This window comes from Electrophorus electricus, chromosome 17, assembly GCF_013358815.1.
Source record: "Electrophorus electricus isolate fEleEle1 chromosome 17, fEleEle1.pri, whole genome shotgun sequence".
Taxonomy (NCBI): Eukaryota; Metazoa; Chordata; class Actinopteri; order Gymnotiformes; family Gymnotidae; genus Electrophorus; species Electrophorus electricus.
In genome coordinates this window covers 5,227,826-5,248,709 of record NC_049551.1, presented here as the reverse complement: position 1 = coordinate 5,248,709, position 20,884 = coordinate 5,227,826, and the positions used below count along the sequence as shown (strand labels likewise).

Sequence of the window (20,884 nt, the reverse complement as noted above, 5' to 3'; positions counted from 1 at the left end):
GCTGTCCTGGTTCATACACGGTGTGAAGGGAGAGTGTTTGAGAGCGTTCTGACGTGTTTCTGCAGTCAAAGGCTATCCATACTCTCACTGGTGTTTGTCCATATCTTATTTCCATATGAAGGTAGCGCCTGTACCCTTGAGCAACACTGCAAACACTGCAGTTTTATACATACTGACTGATAAATACGTTGTCTTCAGCCAAATGTACAGAGCATTTATCTGACCGTGGTTTGTTAGGGCAAAGCAGGCTGGGTGTAGCGCACCCTTAACAAAGAGTGAGTCACAACAATGGAACAAACCCATTTTAAATAGAACTTTTCGGGTCGGATGGAAGCATTTAAAAGTTCTGTTTGGACTCTTTTATTTAGAGGGTTCTGCTGCAATTTGATCTTTTTTAAGACGAGTTTGGTGAGGATGAAGAGATGGTTTCTGTGAGGAGGAGCTCTGCCATCTGCAATTTGGGTATTAAATCTCCTCCTGTCATTAATCACCAGCTTCTGACACCTCGTATATTTACACTCCTCTCTCTCTCTCTCTCTCTCTCTCTCTCTCTCTCTCAAGCACGCACACACACACAAGCGCACACACACAAGCGCGCACACACACAAGCGCGCACACACACAAGCGCGCGCACACGCGCACACACTCACACACACTCACACACACACACACACACACACAAAAGTGGCTGGTCCTGCTCATCTCTATTACATTTTGTTTATTACAATGCACACAATGTACACAATTACACTATTTAAAGAAAAGAACACTGTTTACCTAAACAATGTCATAAATAAAGTCTTTCATATATTTAAAGCTTAAAGGCTGATATTTTTAAAAAAGCAGCACTTAAAAAATGGGTATTGTTACTTTTTTATACTTTTGCTTTTAAAAGAATACAAAGGTATTGATTAAAGTACCATTATTAAGGTTTTGTCTATTTATCCTAAAAGACTCACAGCACAAAAATGACTAGTAAGCTGTGGCATAGTTTCATCAGTATGGTAAGTTACGCTTTGTGTCCTCTTCCTAACATGAACGTAATTTCCACACGGAAACACCTGCAAGCTCACACTCATACACTCCAGAGTTACATAAATACATACATAAGTTGCACAGTCCACACACTCTAGAACTGGAGCTCAGATGCATGGCAGTGGGGTGAGACTTGTCTTACTTCCTCTTCCCAAGCTACTGTATTTCTGTGCATCTTGACGAGGCATGCAAGCAAACAGAGCTAAAAGGCTGTCCATTTCCTCCAAGCCATGGAGTACTTGGGGGAAAGTGTCAGGAGGTTATGGGTAGAACACAGTGGCCTGTGCCGAAAGTAGAACACCTGGAACTGGGAGATCATAATGAGTTACTAAACTCTACTAACCAAGGTTAATAAGAGGTTAAGCCATCCACTGCTCCTGGACCATCTCATTCTTTCATACCCCCCCACCTTTCTCTCTCTCTCTCTCTCTCTCTCTCTCTCTCTCTCTCTCTCTCTCTCCTTCTCCCCCTCTCTCTCTCTCTCTCTCCTTCTCCCCCTCTCTCTCTCTCTCTCTCTCTCTCCTTCTCCCTCTCTCTCTCTCCCTCTCTCTCTCTGTCTGTGACCTGTCTATATGAGGTACACAAAATGCAGGCGGCACCAGCCAGTTTATGACTATAGTGACTAATACATTTACATTTGTGACATTTAACAGACACTCCTATCCAGAGCGACTTACAAAAGTGCTTTGTCATTTACCCTAGTACAGTACAATAGGTTAGAGTCCAATATACCAATTAATGTGAATATTGTTAAAATACAGGGATCGACGCTGATGCCTAGACGTGCAAAATACATAATCTCTATCTCAGACAATGATAAGTGCAATAAACAATAAGTACTAGAGTTTGTTAACTAGTAAGAACTAGTTTCATTTAGTCAACACAGGAGCAGGGTCAGTGGTCATTTAAATAATAAGTTAGGAATAAGACTTCCATTTGCCTTCAGGTCCCGGTATTCCACTATTCACATTTTTGTTACTATTGGTATTCCATTATTCATATTTTGGTTATTATCAGTATTCCACTATTAATATTTTGAAGAATGTGTAGCTGAAATAGAGATCAATCAAGAACATATACTCTGTCATGTTTGACACACAGAAAGTGGACATGACTGTCTGAATTCTTGGTTTGACCATCTCAAAGAAAACCATTCCACAGATTATATTCTTTTTGTCCAGTGTGTTAATGCCTATTTTAGCTGTATTCTGCCCACAAATATCTGATTCATGAATGAAGATTTGGCTGAAGCTAAGGCAGGGTCCCTCTGGTTCAGGTTTGTGATTATGGGTTTGGGCAGTATTCACTATCATGATCAAGCGTATACATATTTCAGACTCTTAGCCACTGTTTGCCTGAGACCATTTTTCCTTACTTGAAATCTGTTAATCTAATTTTGGGCCTATCATGACAGACAGATCATTCAGTTTAGGCATTCTGCTGATTTTTCTCATATTCCCTTTTTTAGTCTTTACATTAATTTGTTCAGCCATTTGTATAAACTGTCAAATCTTGAAAATGTATAATGTCAAAGTCCAGCTCCAATGTATTTATAGCCTATAGCACTTTTTGCAACATACGTTGTTGCAAAGCAGCTTTACAAATGTCTGGATTCAGATCCCTAATGAGTAAGCCGGTGGTAACAGTGGCAAAAGAACAAACCTGGGGCAGAATTAAGGTAGAAATCTTGGGCAGACCAAGACAAGAGAGAACCCATCCTAAATAATTACCTAATAATGATATGTGATAATGTCTAATCACATATAGCTAATATGTTTTTCTCTTCATAATGCAGAGTGCTAATGGAAATCCATCTACTCTGAGAGAGAGTGTGTGAGAGTGAGAGTGAGAGAGAGAAAGTGAGAGACAGAGAGAGAGAGAGAGAGAGAGAGAGGCAGAGTATTTGCCATTTCAACTCTCTGAGATAATCCATCAGGACTGACAGGTAAAGAGAAAGTGATAGCCTGAATATCACAGCCAACTCTGCTACACAAATAAATCTCCTGATTACATCCACACACACTCAGCCCTACACTCCAAAATGTATCCACACATGTGACTTAAAGCAACCAGCATTTACCCATCCTAGGCACAGTGTTTGATCATGTATATCTCTAAACATTCAGTAATTACAGGGACAAACTTGTACTATATTACTACAGCTCCTACAGTAAATCCAGTGTTTGTAACTCAGTATAGAATACATTTTACAGCTCCCACAGTAAATGCAGTGCTTGTAAATACAGTATAGGATCAATTCTCAGTTCAGCTGCTGAGAGGTTTTCGAGTTACTAAATTGTGTGGGATACGGGATGGAATTACATTCTCTAATTTTAATAAATTCATGCAAACCAGTGTATCATTCCACACTTTTCTCCCAGTAAATCTGCAATTTTTAATAAAAATTAAAATTGATGTTTTTATTATCATTATTGTTGTTGTTGCTGTTGATATTTGATAATTGTTTGATACGATAACTGATAATTGATTTTGTGTAATAACATTCTTCATAATACCTAATGATAAAATATTAGCTTCAAGAAGCGATGTCAGTGCAATGATGATATTAATTTTCCCCTCCTGAGAGATTCTTTTAAAATGCGATGAGGTGATGGTGTTATTAATAAAAAATCTCTGTGCACGGTGCACGGTCATTTGGTCTGCACAAAGAAATAACTCACAAAGACGTTAATGCGCAAAGCGCCTCCGAAAATTTTCAAATAATTACATATGTTTGAGTGCTATTGTGACCAATGCGGCAACACTGATCACTGGTAACGTGTTAACAGCGACACTTTTAACACTTCACTGCTACATTGATCGTCGTAGGAAGACACCGAACTCCACCTTGTTTACAATGCCTTTTCAGCTTAGTTGGTCGAGAGGACGTTGGTCAGCCTTCAAGCAGACCACACGCACTCGTTCAATTTCTAGTCATCTTCTTAAAAGCGCTGGAAAAATCTGCTACGTTTGCTAAAGACCGTCACACACCAAACCCGACGCACACGGCGTGGCGTGACTTTACAGTACTTGTTACTGGCGTCTGAACTGGGTACAGAGACCGAACTCTTAATTCGCGTTTGCTGTGGGACTTGCAACTTCCTTCAAGGGCTCGTGGCGTCTGGTCGGAGGTAACCAGGACTAGGTGACGTAACGGGGTTCCCGACTCCTTTTCCATGTTCCGCCTCTCCTACTCACACAAGACTGTACGCTCCGATCTGTGAGGGGCATAAGCGGATGACTCTCAGAATATCATTCTATTCTAAGGGATTATAGGCTCCAAACGATGACGAGACCGACCGAATAATCGTGGCGGGAATAAGGGGATGTACAGTTACTGATACCGCGGGACTTCGCTGGATTTGTCACAAGTTGCTATGGGAAATCAACTAAACGTCAGCAAAATCGGACGAAACGGAGGACTGGAATTAAGAGATGAAACACGTTTGACTTTTGTAATTTCGCATTGAACAAAGTGGCCTTTATACGAGTTTTGTAAAAAAACAAACAAAAAAACCCCAACAAATTTAAATCACCTAATATCTTTGATGGAATTGGACCTGGGTCTAGCGATATGAGCCTCAAATTATAAACCAGCTCTGCGTCAAAGCGCACAACATAGCAAGTTCTCTCCTTCATGGACGCCGCCAAGGACAGTTTTACGAAGTGGTGCCAGCAAAGATGATACGCTGTGTAAATTGTGATCTATTCCGAATATGTGATTTTTAAAAAAAAAACCTAACAACAACAAAAAAAAAACTTGCAGAAGATAATTTCATTAACATAGAGGCCTAATGGTACATGCGTAATATACATGTCATTTGCTGGTCCGAGTCGACATTGTCCAACATTATAGTACGAAATGGGAGATACGTAATTTATGCTCATGGCCATGTCTGATGTGGCATTACTGAGACAAGACACAAAGAACATAATGGAGTGTCTTTTATGTAGAGGCGCGTTGCTTACACCACTGAAGCTCTTTTGTGAAACGTTCTCAGTCTGCCGTCAACTCGAATGACAAGAGTTTCTAACTTCAAATAGTTTATACTGTGGCATTCAGTGCTTGATAAATGTACATCTCGGCTGTCAAATATCACACACGTCCTCTGTGAAATACAGGGGAGATGCCATGTTGCTAAGAGATATATCACTGACCTCCGTAAAAAGAGACGCTTGACTATCCAAAGACCAGTTTCTTTAAATTGAGAGAAGTGAAAAACACTCTTATGACATTTACTCTTTTAATATATTAGAACAAGACCTCGAGTTAAAATTCGCATTCTATTATGCGAAACTGTGTGTTAATGTGTCAGAAATGAAGGAAAAGTCCAAGAATGCAGCGAAGACAAGACGAGAAAAAGAAAATGGTGAGTTCTATGAACTGGCGAAATTGTTGCCTTTGCCCTCGGCCATTACTTCGCAACTGGATAAAGCTTCGATCATTCGACTGACCACAAGCTACCTGAAGATGAGGGCAGTGTTTCCTGATGGTAGGTTTCACGACAAAACGTGGAAGAGGTTGTTTTTTTGTCCGGAGAATGGTTTATCGTCATGTACGATTTTCTGTTATTAAGATATTGGCAATAGCAAGCATCTAACCGTTAATGTTCTCGAGACCTTGCCACGAAATAGACATTTCTGAAAGATGTTTTTATCTTCAAAATTTAATTTGGGTGCGTGATGTAATATCAGTTTGTGAAAATGTATATTCCATTACCTACTGCATTACCTCTTCTAACACTGGCAGCAAATATCTTACTCATAGATTCTTAAGATTCTTTCATCCTGTGTTGTCAAATCTTTTACAGATATGATTAAGTTGATCAAATTTGTATTTTTTCATTAGATGCTATGGGACCACATTGAGGCCTATGCTATACCCAGTGTTATGCTTTTTGAATAAGTCAAATTATTTGCTACCCTTATAATTTTTCTTGCTGGTCTAAAGGGAAAAAAAAGAGAAATTGTCGTTAATTAATAGTAATGCATATAAAACGTCCTGGGTTATATCACTGTGAAATTCTAAAATAGATAAGTTCATTATTATTATTATTATTATTATTATTATTATTATTATTATTATTATTATTATTATTATTATTATTATTATTCATAATAATAATAGATTACAAAAAATAATAATGTAAGATGATGGCGTAAGAATGTAAGATGACAAAAATAATAATGTGATTATAAAATGTGATCTCGGCATTAACGGTTGCAACTTTTTAAAAGTCATACACATATAAGAAAGAAAATAATACTAGTCCTTCGTCTATTTCGAACTCTTAATACACAATTCTATTTAACATATTTTTTTTATAATACTTTGAATTATTTAAAAAAAAATAATAAAAAAAAGAAACAATCTTGCTGAAAGAGAACAGATGTTTGTACAACATAGCAATTATTCTTACGCCTTTTCCTGCAGGTTGGTCGTTTACTTCTGTGTGGATGAATTAGTGAATCGCAGTTTGTTTATTGACGTGACGAGTGGCGTTATTCTAACTAGCAATTTAACTTCTTAGAAAGTAATTTCCAAATCGCCAATTTAGCCCACAGTAAAAGAAAAAAATATATATAAATTACGAATTAAATGCTTATGTTGTATAAACGTAAAAAGCAATTTGGCTAACCTCACTGTGTCTTATATTCGTCTTGTCCTATATTCAAATGAACTCGGTTGTGAATATTGTCTATGTAATTTGTGACCGTGCGTCTTTCAACAACTGCTTACATTTATTGTTTTATTAATGTCAGTAAATACAGAAGCTAACAGATTTAGCTTTATAAGCGTCTGGAAGTGAAACGACCCATACAGATATGGTGCATGGATCCTCCAAATGGCGCGTGGGATAAAAAACCGTTGGCCTATACCTGCTACTGACAAACTGACACTGACATTAGCAAAACAAATATTCTGGTTTCAAGGTTCATATTTAAAACTGTCCTACAGTTTAGTTAATGAACATTAGTATGTAATTAACGTATGTAATATTACATTTTTGATTTCGTTTTAAATTTCTCATGCAAAAACACATTGCAATAATACAGGGACTCTTTAAAATAATTCCTTCATATGTGCGTACAATACGTTAACGGTTGAATTTAACTAAATGAGTCTCCTGTTTATTCCTTCCTATTCAAATGTCATTTAAGCAGTACTCCTGAATAATCAGGGTAGGGTATTTGAAAAATATGTGTCTAGCCAAGGTTTAGGAAACCGCGCAAATATTCAGATTAAACTAAAGAATTTTTCATCTTCTAATGTTTCATTACTGGCGGTAAACACTTATTGATTAGACTCGGTATGATTAGACTAAATTGACATAAGAAATTAAATGTTAAGTCTATAAGAAATGTAACAATAACGACCTATTTCTTTTTGGCAAATAAACAGATAAGTAAACACATTTTACATAGCACATTGTCGGTCAAAGAACAGAAAAACAAATTATTTTAATTTTGGGGGAATTAGGGTCGACTTCGCTGTACGTTTAAGTCCTCTCGTTTCGAGCGCTTAAAATGAAATGATCTCTTATTATTATTATTATTATTATTACTATTACTATTATTATCCGTTCTTAGTTCATATAACGTAGCACTGTTTCCTACGTAAGGTCTGGGAGAGGCATGGGGACAGCACGCGCGAATCAGCCCGCTGGACAGCATGGCTAAGGAATTAGGATCCCACCTGCTGCAGGTTAGTGTTTCTGCCTTCACAGCGGAGCTGTGCTTACAGACCTAGAGAAAGGTCCGTGAGACAGAGGCTTTGCGTGTGTGTGTGTGTGTGTGTGTGTGTGTGAGAGAGAGAGAGAGAGCGAGAGAGAAACCATGTGTAATTAAAAATGCGCCGTTACAATAATAGTTACATAACAAAACGCCTATTTTCCATTAACATGATTTACATGAAAATGGTTTGAAGTACACAACAATTTTCATATAACAATAACCAAACTATTTATGTGGAAATGTGTAATAATCAGTGTAACATTTATAATTAGAATACTTCATGTGTAGATTTAGAATGATCTTTTTATTCATTTTGATCAATTTCATCTCTGACATTGATCATTGTGGTGTTGCACCAACACACATGATCCTTACATTTGATTTAAGCATACATAACATATCTTCATATTGTTGATTACTCCTACAGACTCTGGATGGGTTTGTGTTTGTTGTTGCCTCTGATGGTAAAATTATGTACATCTCTGAGACGGCCTCGGTTCACCTTGGTCTATCACAGGTGAGTCCGTATTCAATTCCTTGTGTAAACATAAAACCCACAAGATCTCACCTGGTATGTCTGGCATCGCGGTCAGAGAAGGGCCATGCTGATATGCTCTCTGGAACATTTTATTTGCCACGCTGTGGCGATAAATGACACAATGAAGGGTAAACGTCTCCACCTGCAGCCTCGGCTGGTGCGAGTCCGTGGAGAATATTATCTGATGGCGTGCTCGCAGGGGCTGCGTCTGCTGAGAGGAGCTTTCGGGCTGGTAGCTCTTTACGTGGTTCTGTGGTGTGTGAAAGCACGGGGACTGTTTGCTCAGCACGCTGGAAACAATGAGGTTCAGGTCACGCAAATGTCACCACCTCTCGTCTGGCCGAGCGTCTGCTTGGGTAACCTGCAGTCTGCAAACTGGTGATGTGAAAGGAAAGGGGAAATTTGGCTGGGCATATAGAGGCTGTGGGATCCGGATAACCGGACAAAGAACAACCCCATCCAAGGAAGAGTAGGATGGCTCAGTTTGCACAATGGAGATACAGATGGAGAAAGGGATACTGGAACAGGGAGAGAGACAGAGAAAGAAAGACAAGCAGAGACAGAACGAGAGAGAGAGAAAGATTCTAAAAATTGCATTAGAGATCATGAACAGAAGGAGAGAGATGAGCTCTTATTCCTGAAAGCAGTGGTATACATATTATCCATGATCAACAGTGCCTGACAGTGATATGCTGCAGGAACGCCCATGCACGTGCCCCCAACACACACCTACAGGAAGACAGTTCTCTGGTGTGCACTGTACATGTGCCTTTGCATCGTAGTAGCAGCCCAAACTGTAGCACAGTATTTTCCTGCAGCATTAGGGAATAAACTATGCAGAAAGTTAACCGCAACCACATAATGCTTGATTTCATGATCATGAGATGAGATGTTTCAGAGTAGCACGATCCTGGAGATTATGTTTGGAATGTTCTCAGTGATCTATGTATAGTAAATATATTACATTTGTAACAAATTGGCATGAACGTATATTTTGATTTTGTCATCTACAATTAAATCTGTGAAATAATTGAATTTTTGTAAGAAAATATAGTACAAAGTAGTGCTTTGTTATTAAGTGTTTTCTTGAAACTAATAGGTAATACTTGACATGAATCAGTGTAAAAAGGAGTGCGTCCCATTCTTCTTTGGTGTGTTATTATACCAACGCTTTTGAGAAGTTTGCAAAAATGTTTATATTTATATGGACCTAATAGATGGAGCCTTGTGCATAAAGAATCTGTCTTTTTTCATGCATTTTTAATACTCTGGCAGGGTTCTCCCTTCCCAATGGACTGATTTCCTAGCCTATTCTACATGTTAAATTACATTATTCTGCATGTTAGAATATATTAGCTGCTTGTACAATTCAATCACTTTTCTAAAGGAGTACTTCATCTAAAATATATTAATTGTTTCTTATTATGAGTTACAAATTGAGGCAACTCAACTTGTGTTTTGCAAAAAAGATCCAGCTAACTGGAGGCTGCTTTTGGTTCATTCAGTCAGACCTCTCTGCAGTTGTTGGAGAGCTTTCTTTAAACAGAGAGAAAATATCCAGAATAATGAAGATGATCTTCACGATAAGTGATAAGAAGTAGTCAGGATGCTTTTCAAGTTTCAGTTGGAATAACAGAAGGAACACTGATGACTAAAAATGTGAAGTTGGTCAGCCTTCGAAACATTTACCTGAAATGATGTCAAAATGTTGTTAACCTATATTCTGTTAACCAGAGCATTGTTAACCTAGTTTAACAATATTCACACTGTATATGACTACAAAATGAAGGAACATACAGTGTGTAAAAGTCTTAGGACACAACAAAACAGAACAAACAAAACAAAGAAAATAATACAAAACAAAGAAACTATGTTGGCCTGTGATAAATTCTTCCAAACCTTTTCTGACTTTAGCTACTTTTGGTTCTCCTCTCTGTCCAAGAGCCACCCAGATTCAGGTCTTCTTATCAGTAGGGCTCTGTTCTGCCTAGTCATATTTGAAGCTGTGATTGCACTGAAAAGCTTTTCTTTTAATGAAACCTTAATGTAAGGTTTGAGAACCAATCTGGATTTTTCAGTAACTCTTTATATAATACAAATTTTGTTCATTTTATTCTATTTGTGTTTATTAAATATTAGCTTTATTCTAGTAGTGATTGTTAAATAATCTTTTTACATGCAAAATAAGCACTTAGTGCTTATGATAAGGGTGAGATTGTTTGAAATCGCTTTAAATAAAAACAATGTTGTTTCTTCTCTAGTCAAATAAGTATTGGTCATAAGGCATGGGCCCCACACGCAATACCATGCAAATGTGTTTGTTGCTGTTACAGGGAGAACACCTGTATGTACCATCTACTGACCATTCAAATACAAGGCGCTCGATAAAATTAAAGGAGTGTGTGCAAATGTATGTGTGCGCGTGTGTGTCTAGTAACCCACCTTCTGAACCACCTGCCGTTCAGCAAACACGCTCGCCAACAAAACCCAAAATGCCACTTCATGCCACATTCTCACGCTGGGGAAGATCGGTGAGATACTGAGCTTTGACACCTGGCCTGGCTCAGCCGCTCAGTTCCGCTGGACAGAAGGAAGGCCTGCGCGGCCGCAGACGCATGCCTGGCGTGCCTGTGCACCGGGGCCAGCTCGGGGTGTGCTCTCCACCGCCACACTGCAGCTGCTCAGACCCCAACACGCAGCTGCTTACAAAGCAATTTGTAGCTGAAGTGGGCGAGCGTCAGCCCTCGCTGCCTCTGACCTGCCCTGCTAATTTGTGCAGCAAAATAGATCAAAGTCCGGCATGCACTTTGGCTTTGTTTTCACATGCAAATTGTCTTTTTCTCTCTCTCTGTCTCTTTTTTTGAACACGTTAACCCTTTGCATTGGCTGGATTGCAGTGTTCTTTTAGAGTGCAACTGAATCACCCGTCTCTTTGAATGAGACAGAGATCAGTTTCAGGGGACAGGGAGCTTAGATTTAGCCCCCCCACCACACACATCACACACCACACACACATACTCACACACACACGCACAGACAGCACATAATAGACATTTCTATGAGCTGAGGTAATCTTCTTAAATGACGGATTACAACTAATCCTGATCACAAAAAATTTTAATTTGTCTGCTAAATTACTGTTTATTATATTCTTTTTGAAAGACAAATCAGTTTAATCTGATTAATTATTGCACATACAATTAAAGTGTGTTACAATTAGAGTTGTCCAAAGAAATGTGCAAACAACACAAACTGGTAAATAACTGAAAAATATCATCTGAACTAGTGCTACTGAACAGTAGACTAACATATTCTCTTCCTTCTATGTTCATGTCTCTTTCTGTGTTCCTGTCTCACAGGTGGAGTTGACAGGTAACAGTATATTTGAATACATCCACCCGTCAGACCATGACGAGATGACTGCAGTGCTGAGTGCCCACCCACCACTTCACCCGCACTTTTTACCAGGTTACCACACACACACACACACACACACACACACACACACACACACGCACACACACACACACACACACGCACACACACACAATACCGTCCAGTACAGGACTCATCTGTATTGCTGTACTGATTAGATACTTTTGCATTTCTCAGAGTATGAGATGGAACGGTCCTTCTTCCTCAGGATGAAGTGTGTGTTAGCCAAGCGCAACGCCGGACTGACCTGTGGTGGCTATAAGGTAATTGCACACACACCTTTTCTCAACAAACACACTACCTCACAGCCATATGTTTGCCACAAACGATTTCAGATGTCAGAATCAATGGCTGAGCATGACAAACTTTGCAGACAGTATAAAAATGGAATACGTGTTCCCTTTTGAAGTTTACAACAGCCAGTGCTATACACCATCATTTATTTTCACATGCCTTTGCACACCCATATAGGCGGATTGCAGAGCAGTGCTTTACACAGTCTGCCTTTGTTCTGAAGAAGACCTCTAGACCCATGTTTGTCTGGGAAAGATTAAAGCTTTAAAGGCCTTTTCATCTATGTATCTTTGGGGGGCTGTTTTTGATGAGACATTTCCCATAGATTACCTGCATTCACACCTTTATATTAAAGTAGTAGCTCTCTATTCATTTAACCTCTTCTAACATTCTAGACGTTAGTCACAAATAGTTTATACCAGTTTTATACCTAGACATGTTAGTCACAAATAGTTTATAACTATTTTTTAGACTTTACACTTTCACTGAGTAAACTCCACTGAAAGGACTTTTAATGTAATCTATGCCCCCAAAAAGTGGCTCTATAGATCTATGATGGCTCACACGTCTGTTCTCACTTCGGGCAACCTCCCACTCTTGTGATCATGGATCCAAGCAGCTAGGGCTGTCATCAGTCATAAATCACTCAGCCAATTACCCTGGAGATTTGTTTAAAATTTGTATTTGTTATAAACAAGCTGGTTATGTTAACAAGAGGATTGCTCCAGAACCTGAGAGTGAGGGAGAGTTGCCGACCTGCAAACACTGGCTATGGCCAGGAAGCTAGATAAATACTGCCCACAGGTTGGTGTTAGCAAGTGGAGTTTTATGTGTCAGCAAACTTGCACCGGTGTGTTTGCATGTGGGTGAGAAAGACAGCAAAGGAGAGAGAGATAAATTGGAAGAGAGAGAGATAGATAGATAGATAGAGAGAGAGAGAGAGAGAGAGAGAGAGAGAGAGAGAGAGAGAGAGAGAGAGACTTGAGAGAAAGAGAGAGAAAGAACATCGAGTTCCCAAGTGGAGCTCGTCTAAATAAAATAAACCCAGAAAGAGTCCACACACACACACACACACACACACACACACACACACACACACACACACACACACACACACACACACACACACACACACACACACCTCTTCCCTCATCCGTTGCCACATTCAGATCAGGGTGATCTGCTCTCCAGACTACAAGAGGTGATCTTGAAGAGGAGGAGGATTTGGATTATAAAATGTGTGTTCTTCATTTTACTTGTGTGTGTGAGAGAGATGGAGAGAGCGACAAGAGAGAAAGAGAGAGATGAAGAGAGACGAGAAAAAGAAAGAGAGAGATTTGGCATTACTGCTACAAACCTATTTTCAGCTCCTTACCAGAAATGAGAGGCCATAGTTGCGCAGAAGAATCTGTGAAAAAAAACTACTCATGGATAAATTTTGCCTTGAAGAGTTGAATTTCATTTCATCTTTGTGATCCATGACTGCACATTTACAAGCAGCAATTAGAAGCCACATTTATGCTCATCGCTCCTGTTGGTCTGTTATGGGCTGATGATCAATGCCAGTACATTTTAGTCCAAAAGTAAGCGCTTTCAAAAAAACAAAATTCCTGCTCCGTGTCTGCTTGTGCGTAGGTTATCCATTGCAGCGGTTACTTAAAGATCCGCCAGTACGTGATGGATGTTTGTCTGTATGAGTCGTGCTATCAGATCGTGGGTCTGGTGGCCGTGGGGCACTCTCTGCCACCCAGCGGCATCACTGAGATTAAACTCCACAGCAACATGTTCATGTTCCGCGCCAGCCTCGACCTCAAGCTCATCTTCCTCGACAGCAGGTGAGAATCATCATCATCCTCGTCAAGAGCAGTCAACCCGTGGATCATTCAGACGTGTCGCTCCCGGGGTTCAATCAATGTGGCAAAGGTTTACCTCAGTCAGAGTGTGAAGACTTTCTGTTTATATTGAGCAAATGCCCAAATTGGATGCCTTTTTCATGTCCCCCTTTAACATTCGATTTGTAGGATAAATACGGATGGTCACCAATACAAGGATGATCCAAATCAAATGTGTGATACCATACAAATTTTAACCAATTTTGTGGGGATTGTTTTATTCTAAACGAAAAGGGGGGGAGGGGGTTAAAGGACTAGTCCAAATGTAGCCAAAATTAGGCCAAATATCATTAACCCACATGCTTTGTGACTGTATAAGGTATAAATACCATTGATTAATAGTATTGATTAATTTAACAGTTCCACTTGCCTCTGTGTCCCTCTACCAGAGTGGCCGATTTAACGGGTTACGAGCCGCAGGATCTGATAGAAAAAACGCTCTACCAGCACGTGCACGGCTGTGACGTGTTCCACCTGAGATATGCACATCATTTACGTGAGTACCCAGACCCCACAGCCTGATGTACCCACACATCACACCCTATTGTAAATACACAAGTGAGGTTACTTTGTAAAGAGGGAAGGCAGCATGTATGGCATGCGCTAAGAAACCGGTCGCAAACATTGTGCAGCAGGTCAGAGTCTCGCTGGGTGTTTGTATGGGTGAAGCATTAATATTTCTGTGTTTGGAGATGGAGGGGCGGGGGGGCACTCTTAACCATAATGACAGTTAGCCTCACGTTCCTCAGATTTCTGGGAAATATTGCCATGAATGCATGTATTCTATTACGCGTCTACGTTTCGCTGTGAATTCGTGCCGTCGCCATGGCGGCGCTGACAATAAGTAAACAAGGGCATGAAAGCAGAGGCATCGACGAAACCGGAGCGGCAATGGCCGTGAACACGCGCTCGCTCTCTCTCCATAATGTCCCCTCACTCCCGCTTGCTCTTCGCAGTGCTGGTGAAGGGACAGGTCACCACGAAGTATTACCGCCTGCTGTCCAAGCACGGCGGCTGGGTCTGGGTCCAGAGCTACGCCACCATCGTGCACAACAGCCGGTCCTCACGCCCACACTGCGTAGTCAGCGTCAATTACGTTCTCACGTGAGTCCCGGGCCGCTTTGCCTTGTGCGCGCAGCTGCTTGTCGTGATGCTGAATGATTGACTGTGTTAGTCTGCGTGTGCGTGAGCAGACATGATTGCCGTGTTAATGTGGTTCGCACGATTATTGGAGGGATGCTGAATGCTAAAAACAAGAAGGTAGCATTGCTCTGGGCCATTGCGGAAAATAAAATCTCAGGTCCAGTTCAGCCAAATACATCATCATGGTAATATGGAAAACTCTACTTAGTTTCCCTTAAGGGCAGAGGTGGAGTAAGTGTGTGAAATTAGAATGTTTTGTGTGTGTGTTTGTGTTTTGTAGAGATGTGGAATATAAGGAGTTACAATTGTCTCAGGACCAGAGCAGATCCCGATCAGCGCTTTCCTATAAGAGCTCCCTGCCGCCCCTGCAGGATTCCCGTAAACAGCTCAAAGCCAAAGCAGCCAGGGTCAAAACCAAACCCAAAACGTCCCCTTATCTACAGGTACACCAGCACATCTGCGTACTGTGGCACAAATTTGAATGCATACATATTCAGACTTGCGCACAGAGACATTTACAAGCACACGTGCACACAAACATATACAAATATACATGTGCAAAACGCATTCCAACGGGAAGGCTGGCTGACTTTAATGTGCCTTTTAAAGTCTGGGTGACGGCATGTATTCCTCTGCCCAGATGTCCATGCCCTCCGAGAAGCTGGATTCTGCGCTTGGCTGGAAGTTGAGTCCCCCATGCAGCCTGTCGTCCTGCCGGGAACAGAGCCCTGTCTCTCTCCCACCCGCCCCGTTATCCGTCCCCGAGCCAGGCGAAGTGCTGCCTTACAGCCTGCCGCTGCCCTACCCCTACACGCACGCCCACGGACACCCGCCCGCCGACAGCAGGAAGCTGCGGGCAGCGGTCGGCTCTCCCGAGCGGGCTGCGCGCCAGCTCCTTTCTAGCCTGCTGCCCCACGAAGAGGACCACTGGGGCGAGGAAGGCTCCCCCAGACCCTCTCTAAATCTCCCCGCACTGGGCTCCAAGCCCCCTCGGCACCCCCACTCCGGCAGCCCCACCGCCTCGTCTTGCTGCAACAGCTACACGGGTAAGCACTTCAGCAGGCCAAGCCTGTGCTCAAATCATGCATATAATGGGAGAATGTTCAGCAATAGCTGGAGAAATGCATTTCTGGAGAATTGGCTTTTGACACGAGAATAAATTTATTAATAACTTTGCTGTCTCCTTTCACTTTTTAATATGGATTGTACATATCCGTGTTAATTCCCAACACTCTTTGTGAGGCTGAACAGGCAGCATTGTTCAGTAACTGCAAACAGTCTGGCTTTAAAGAGCCAACGCAAATGGGAAGAACCATCAAAAACAAGCACAAAAATCATAAGCGACGAGGCCGGCTGTCATCGGCTTAGGTGACTTCATAAGCTGTATGCTGCAGCTGTTCACATGGAGAGTCTTTAGTCTTTAAACATGTCGAAACCAACAGAGGCTTCAGGGAGGAAATCATTGCCCCTGCAATGGGACGGAGTGAGGTACTGCTACAGGGCTGGGCAGAGTCAGTGCACAGTGTCCGCAGAGCCGTCGCAGTGTGCTCCGAGATGGAGAGATGATATACTACAAGTCCGGTCAGGATTTATAGTGGAGGATTCACTGACTACCCTGCCAGAAAATGATGGTGACTTGTATTTGATGTGCCCTCTTGCACTGATTATTTATCCCCACGGTATGTCTGACTGGGTGCATCTGGGATGTTTACCTTGCAGATGGTAGTACAGTGGGCAGGAGGTATCCCAGTGATCCACTGCATGATGGCTTCAGCAGCTGTTCCTCCTCCAGACCCGGCAGTCGCTTTAAAGAAGAGCCTTTTGAGCATCCTTCCCTTAGCCAGGCCAGGCCAGACAGCCACCTCCATGGCCCGGGTATACCGGGCAGTGCAGAGGCCAGGAAACCGCACCTCCTACGTGACAGCAAAGACCCAGCAGAGAGGGCCGAGGCGGCTGCTCCGTGTCCACTGCTGGGTGCAGCCGTGCTGGGTAAGGGCAGTGCCGAGCACCCCCGGGTGCACCAGGGGCTCCAGGGCCTCAGCCAGCACATTCCCACGCAGGCAGCACTGGAGCAGAGACACAGGCTTTGCGCAGCAGCCCAGACTGGGTACGACCACCGGGGGGAAGAGCGGCGCGCAACCCGGGTGGCAGAGCAGGCGAAGGAAGAGGAGAGGAGGCTGCTGATGGGAACGGGCTTACAGGCGCAGCCTCCGTACGGCTCTCTGAACTTTCACCACGTGCTGGTAAAGCACAGCCCCTTCCCCGCCGCGCCCTATTCACTCGGCCACCTGACGGACAGCTACGGTTGCCGGGGGGAGGAGCTTAACCCATACCTGTACAGGGGCCCGAGCCCCGCCTCCAGCCCTTCCCCAGAAGGCCACAGCGAGATCCCTCACTACATCGGAACCTCTGTCATCATTAGCAACGAGAGGTGACACACTCCGTGTTAGTGGTCAGAGGTCATGCGCTAGGGACACTAAGACTCATGCTGCAGCAGGTCACAGGTCACGAGAACACACAGACTCTGAACCTCCCCGGTGCTTCTGTGCATCAGATGCCCTCATATAAGCCAATGCCAGCTTGCACAGGGAGCAGCACGTAACTTCAGGTATGAGTATATTATATTTTTGCAAACAACATACCCAGTAGAAAGTGATTAGTAAAGAAGCAGAGCCAGGGATGCTAGTCGTAATGAGAAGCTGGTGTGATGTCAGCCGGCCGAGTAGAAAGATTTCTTCTCAATACCTGCATGTTTGCTGCCACTTTGAACAAGCATGTTTATATAGGTCAGTGAATATGTAATAGCAGTACGCTATAATACTCCATTACTCTGCAAGAACTGGAAGCAGCTTCTAACGGTACATTGGATTTTAACAAAACATCACGGAAATCCTGATTTTGTATTGAAAACAGTGCAATCGTCCACTGACATACTTTTTCCCTGTTATAAAGACATGTCTAAAAAAGGAACAAGACAATTGACAGCAGGCTAAATGATACACTCCAACCGAAACAAACGTACTGAGTGAGCTTTAACAAAAAAGTTTAGCGTGTCCGAAAACGGTCCCCCGTGTTTACTGTGGAAGCAGCATTGTAGGTGCTGAGACAGGTTCTCTGTGTAGACGCCACCATGCTTTACGCTAGCTGGTTCCAGACAGGAAGCTTCACTCCCCCTCTCCGTTCTGCTTGATCACGGCTGTAGTAATGAGGCTAAAGCATCGAACACAACCCAGGAACAAAGAGGAACTGCTTTCAGATGATATTGAAACAATAAATAATTCCACTTTAAGTCCAAATAAACAATGAATGACATTTACTACTGGTCATTGTCTGTTCATTTCTGCCAGATGCCATTCACTTTTTCTGCTGTTCGGCTCCATATTATTAATTTTCCATCTCTGACCAATGAGAAGAAGACCAAACTGAAACACTCTGAAGACCCAAAAAGGGGCCTTGTGATTGACAGCTCTGTTCTGTAGCATACAGTATATAGCATATATTGCTGAATGGCACATATGCTAGACACCTTGTTCTCCCAGCCGGCAGTCTGATCCTCGGTTATTGAAGCACAGAGAGCTGTTAAATTAAAGCTTCTCTGACAGCTATGTCATGAGTATATTTCCCTATTTCTGCTTTTAATAACCCTCCATACACAACGAGAGGCAGCTTTGTGAGCACCCGGCTCTGTGTGGGAAGCCTCCGGTATTTGTTTATGGAAGTAGGCGCGTTTCCTTTTTCCTTTGGAAATATATGCCTTTGAAGACGAGTCAGAGGCCGTGGCAGCAGTCTCTGTGGGGATCAGCTTTAGGTGTGATATTATGCAGCTAATATTATAGAGGATAGAGCCCTGCTGATCCTAAGGACCTCTTCACTGAAATGATTTAATAGGATATTGAGGAAGTGGCGTTTATAGATCTAAGTGGAGCTATTTGCTTAATGAAGTTTAGAACCAGATAGGATAAAAAAGGGGCTTGTTTCAGGCGCTGGGAGTGAGGTTTACCCTGTTTGCACTCAGAGATTTTGCCCACACACGCGCCCACACACACACATCCATATACTTCTCCAAGGATGACTGATATGTTATGATCACGACATATTCTGTGCACCATTTCCCTCATGAGTTTTTAGCATTTAGGTTTTTTTTTTTATTAGTATATAAAATTATTTCTTGCTGAAACAACAAACGATCGTGTTGTTACTGGACCCTTTTCCTGGGCCAGAGCACAGTGTGTGTGTGTGTGGCTGGGTTGCACATTTGAGAACGTGGGAGTAAGCGAATGGGCTCATGATGAAGTGAGGGATCTCGGACAGTGAGCAGTCTCACAGGGCTACGTTCACCTCATCGTAGGCAGGGAGGGCTCAGGCACAGAAGGTGTGACAGACAGATGAGGTGATCTTCAACAGGCCAGGATGAGCCAAGCAGAGCACAGGAAACCTAACCCGCTGCTTCACGTCAAACACACACACACACACACACACACACACACACACACACACACACACACACACACACACACACACACACACACACACACGCGCACGCAATTAGCCCACCTGTACACTCACCAGGCTCCAGCACACCTCATCACTCCCATTCATGCTGAACAGGAAGAAGAGGAGCAGGAAGAAGGAGTCGGGGGATACAGCGGCCACATTAAAAAGCAGAGCTGCTCACGCAGAGACGCTGCAGGGCTGCCAGACTGAGCTGCACGTCTGAGTGTGGCACTCATCAGAGTCCATCTCACACAGGCACAGACTGTCAGACTGCTGCTAACAAGGCTACTGATTTACTACACTCCTTTGCTTTTAAAGCATTTCTCCTTTAAATAATTATCTAAACTAAATACTACTAGAAGAACAATGGAAGATACAGTTAAAACTTTATTTTTTATTTGAACTTAAAGTAGAACTGTATAACACTGCAGAAGAAATAACTCATCGGTATACAAACTGTATTACAAAATATAAAGTAATGACATTTTTGTTAATAGATGCAAATAGATGACAGTCAAAATACAAATGACCTCTAAGTCTAATAATCAATCATCAAGGTAGACATGCAGACAAAGCAATTACTGTTGCATCTTAGATATGTAGATTTATAAATGTTTCACATGCTTGTTTACTTTGAAACTGCATTCAAGTATTCACAAACCTACATTTGACAAAATCTAAGGCTTAAATTAACATTAGAACCTGTTTTTCAAAAATCCTGTACAAAACGCCTTTAAATACTGAAGAGCACTGTTGAAGTTATAAAAATTCAAAGGTTTCAAATAGATTTTAAACAGAACATTTAGATTTAGTGGGATGACAGTGAACTATTGTTGCTAACAGATGTTTATTGAAACCTTTTCATTGTCTTCAGTAAATGCACAAGTAATTGTGTGTTTTTGTATGTTCAACACTGTGTCAAAACTGTGTGTCATTTGTGCTGTGACTGAAGTTTCAAAGCATACATGCACCTTTTGATCACCGGGTGATGCCACATGCAGATGATGGAAAGTACTGCAAAATATGTATTTAACAAGCTGACCTTTTATTAATAAAAACAAAGCACATATTCAGTCAAAACCTATTTAAGACTAAGAGCCTAAAGAACAAAAACAGCATATATAACAATTTTCCAGACTATAGATTATTTTCTGCCCAAATCTCTCAAATCTATGTATAAATAACATTTTAAGGGGAAGATAAAAAGAAAAATCTTAACTAGACAAACTTTAGTAAATCTGTTTTGTTTTTTTTTTACATACCAGGAGTGAGATTATTGAACTGATATTATTAAACAAAAATGTCAACATACAGAACA

General features: G+C 41.8%; 2 protein-coding genes across 4 annotated transcripts in view; one reads left to right on the top strand and one right to left on the bottom strand.

The window, feature by feature from the left end:
• The first annotated feature begins 4,939 nt into the window (after positions 1 to 4,939).
• Positions 4,940 to 18,372, top strand: sim2 (SIM bHLH transcription factor 2). The gene is made up of 11 exons (XM_027016984.2): positions 4,940 to 5,528; positions 7,659 to 7,741; positions 8,198 to 8,287; positions 11,668 to 11,776; positions 11,921 to 12,006; positions 13,673 to 13,872; positions 14,319 to 14,425; positions 14,886 to 15,033; positions 15,353 to 15,515; positions 15,713 to 16,118; positions 16,792 to 18,372. The coding sequence occupies exons 1-11, from the start codon at positions 5,354 to 5,356 to the stop codon at positions 17,505 to 17,507; spliced, it is 2,283 nt and encodes a 760-aa protein (XP_026872785.2). The 5' UTR covers positions 4,940 to 5,353; the 3' UTR covers positions 17,508 to 18,372.
• Positions 18,373 to 20,590: 2,218 nt separating this feature from the next.
• hlcs (holocarboxylase synthetase (biotin-(proprionyl-CoA-carboxylase (ATP-hydrolysing)) ligase)) overlaps positions 20,591 to 20,884 on the bottom strand; it is a 20,598-nt gene continuing 20,304 nt past the window's right edge. For all 3 annotated transcript variants that reach the window (XM_027016985.2, XM_035535571.1, XM_035535572.1), the window contains one exon: positions 20,591 to 20,884. This exon is cut by the window's right edge and continues 590 nt beyond it. The gene's annotated coding sequence lies outside the window, so the exon portion shown is untranslated.

Bases quoted from the DNA above. Each gene is read 5' to 3' on its own strand.
- sim2 (XM_027016984.2), top strand. From the start codon at position 5,354: ATGAAGGAAAAGTCCAAGAATGCAGCGAAGACAAGACGAGAAAAAGAA. The intron at 12,007-13,672 runs GTAATTGCACAC...GCTTGTGCGTAG, and splicing joins TGACCTGTGGTGGCTATAAG to GTTATCCATTGCAGCGGTTA. The intron at 16,119-16,791 runs GTAAGCACTTCA...TTTACCTTGCAG, and splicing joins TTGCTGCAACAGCTACACGG to ATGGTAGTACAGTGGGCAGG.